At 53.1% G+C, this 2,808-nt stretch overlaps 1 protein-coding gene across 1 annotated transcript in view; it reads right to left on the bottom strand.

Annotated features, from left to right (window-relative positions):
* Positions 1–2,595, bottom strand: part of FAM20A (family with sequence similarity 20 member A) — a 17,324-nt gene extending 14,729 nt beyond the window's left edge. The window contains exon 1 of the mRNA XM_014952193.1: positions 2,531–2,595. Within this exon, the coding sequence (XP_014807679.1) occupies positions 2,531–2,595 (65 nt within the window). The remainder of the gene's footprint in view (positions 1–2,530) is intronic.
* Positions 2,596–2,808: the final 213 nt, after the last annotated feature.

The following is a 2,808-nucleotide window of genomic DNA, read 5'->3' as shown; positions in this document are numbered from 1 at the left end:
CTGGGGGGTGACAGGGGGCTCGGGGGGGGGGCACCCCTGGGTGTCAGGGGGCAGAGCCCCCCAGGGCTCCATCCCCGCAGCCCCTCCTGCCGAGCTCCTCGGCACAGGCTTCAGACTCCGCTTCGCTTTTCTTAGTTGCTAAAAAAGAGAAAGAGACTAAGCGGAGGAAGGTCCCCCGTGCCGTGTGCGGGGAGAGGCCGGGCAGGGGGGGGGGCTGAGACCCAACGAGCTCATCACAGCAGCAGAGGCCGGGGAGGCGGAGGAGCAGCGGGCCGGGGGAGGGAAATGGAGGAGAAACCGGCTGCGAACAAAGGGAGCGTGACGGGACTGGCCCGGCCCCGGCGTGAGGGGAACAAAAAATAAACTGCAGAGAAGAAGGAGAAGTCGATGAGGTTTCCAGGCGGCCGGGGCTTTTGTCGGCATCTCTGGGATGGGGGATCCGGGCTGTGCCAAGGGGTGTCAGTGGAGCTGTTGGCTGAGCATCCCTCCCGGAGCCGGGGATGCTCCTTTGCCGAGGAGCTGGTCCCTGGGGCTGGAGGGACCCGGAGCACCTTTGTCCCCTTGGTCTCATCATCTTTCCTTCTCTTATCTAGAAATGCCATTTCAAAATTGCCCCAGCTTTAGATATTTGAAGAATTTGGGTCTAAGGTTTGGGAGAATCTGGCTCTAAGGTTTGGGAGGCTTGCTCTAAAGCTTTTTTTTTTTTTTTTTTTTTCTGTAATATCAAGTTTTATGTATTTTCCACAGTATGTCAGGACAATCACCAGCACAGGCTGCAGCTGGTGCTGCTACGGGCCAGCCAGGACCGGGGGGAGCAAAGGATGTGCTCCCCACACCTTCTGCTCGGGGACACGGGCTGTGCCCCACGTCTGTGCCCTGTGGGGACTGAAGTGCTATAATGATTACACTTGGACTCTTTTATGCTCTAAGCCAGACACAAGGCATCAAGAAGGGAAGTTTCGGGGTGCTGTCTGTGCTGGGAAGGCAGGGGGTGGGCAGGGGCTCAGCTCCATGGTGCTGGGTTTGGGGCTGCAGGATGGGGATGGGTCCCACCGGCCTTAGCACCGACCCTCCAGTAGGAAAGGAGAGAAGAAGCTTTCAGGGCATAAAATGGGGAGTTAAGAGGGGAAAAACGGTGGCCAGCCCTCTGGGCACGTTGCTTAGGAGAGGGCAAAGGGGTGTTGTGCTGCAGTGACACGCTCTGTGCGGGGACACCGGGGTGTCAGCCCTTCCAGGGGGTGGGCAGCTCCCCCAAAGGAGCACCATCATGAACCCCATAATAAACAATGGCTTGGGACTAATAATAGGATTCTTCTTTTTTTTTGTTATTGTATTATTTTATTTTTTTTATTAAGAAGATGAGATTAACCAGCTGAAGTTAACAAACTCTGAAACTCAACAAACCCGGATGAATCACCAGGCACAAACGAGGCCATCGGCCCTCCGAAGGGCACCCATTGACTCACTTCAAACTCAAAGAGCAACTTTTGACAAACACTCCATCAAAAAACTGGCTAATGCTTGTTTCGTTCTTAATCCTCCCTGAGCTGTTTCCCTGTTGCTAATCTCTCCCAGAAACCATTATTAAATCTTTCCTGGTTTTGCAGCGCTAATTCTGAACAAATGCACGGGGAACAAAACATCAGCTGGGGCTGTCTCTCTCTGCTATTTGTGTGCTCCGCAGGAAAATCGTTGTGTTTTTAATGAGGCTAATTAAAAAGAAACAAAAAATAATAAATCAATCCCATTAATCTGTAATAAATTGAAGCGCCGCGGTCCTTCCCAAAGCGCTGGTGACTGCCAGCTCCCACCACGCTGGGAGGCAAATCTTTCTTTTTGTTGTTATTTAGCACATCCCGGGGATGCTCCCGTAAGGCCGGGGCCTGGAGCCCCCCTGGGAGCTGGAGGATCCCTCTGGAGCTCCTCTCCATCCCTGGCATCTCCCCGCTGCCGTGTCCGGGCTCCGTGTCCCACCAGGGGAAGGTAAGAGCCACATCCCCCCCGAGTCCCCCCCCCCAGCCCACTGCAACGGGCGGGCACCGTCCTAAAACTAACCTGCAAAATCTGCTTTGATAGGGCCCTGACAGCTAAAGCGGAATCAAATTATCCTGTGGAATTGCCACGAGATAATTGGCCTCGTTTACTATCTTAAAATATTTGGAGATGTAAGTAAGTAATTTGATTTCTTTCTCACATTATTGATTTAAAAATCATCTTCCTTAGAGACACGTCTTACTTGCCAAAAGGTAAATGCCTCTGTCTGCTGCTTTTTGTCTTTTCTGCTCTACTTGAAATGCTGCAGAACTGCCCCAGTCCCCCCCCTGCAGATTATAATGTTTGTAAAAGGGAAAAAGAGATGACAACGATCCCTTTCTCGCTCTCTCGTTAATTACAAGGATTAAATGCCAAGGCAGCTTCACAACATTAGAAAGAAAATAAAAATATGAATTGGAGGAGCCAAGTTCTGCGTTTTGCTGCTTCCCTCTCACGATGTGTCTGAGCACATGGCAGCGTGGGCGTCCAGGAGCACATCCCACGGCTCCCGGCCCCTTCCTGCTCCAGCTTCTCCCTTCCCATGCGCTGGAGCTCATCCATGCCGACGGCAGCCCCAGTTTGGGGGGACAGGAATGTGATGGAGACCAGGGTGTGGTGGGGAGAAGGGTTTGCTGCACACGTGGAGCTGCTGAGAAAAGGTGATTCCAGTTTGTATCTCTGGTGAGGAGGGAGAAGACCCCCCCAGGGAGCAAGGGGGGCTGGGGATGCATTAGCACAGGGCTGGAAAGAGAGGAGAAGCCGCAGCTGGGACCT

The sequence above is a fragment of the Calidris pugnax genome, unplaced genomic scaffold (genome assembly GCF_001431845.1).
Source record: "Calidris pugnax isolate Ruff unplaced genomic scaffold, ASM143184v1 scaffold206, whole genome shotgun sequence".
NCBI lineage: Eukaryota > Metazoa > Chordata > Aves > Charadriiformes > Scolopacidae > Calidris > Calidris pugnax.
This window is presented reverse-complemented; position numbering and strand designations above follow the sequence as displayed.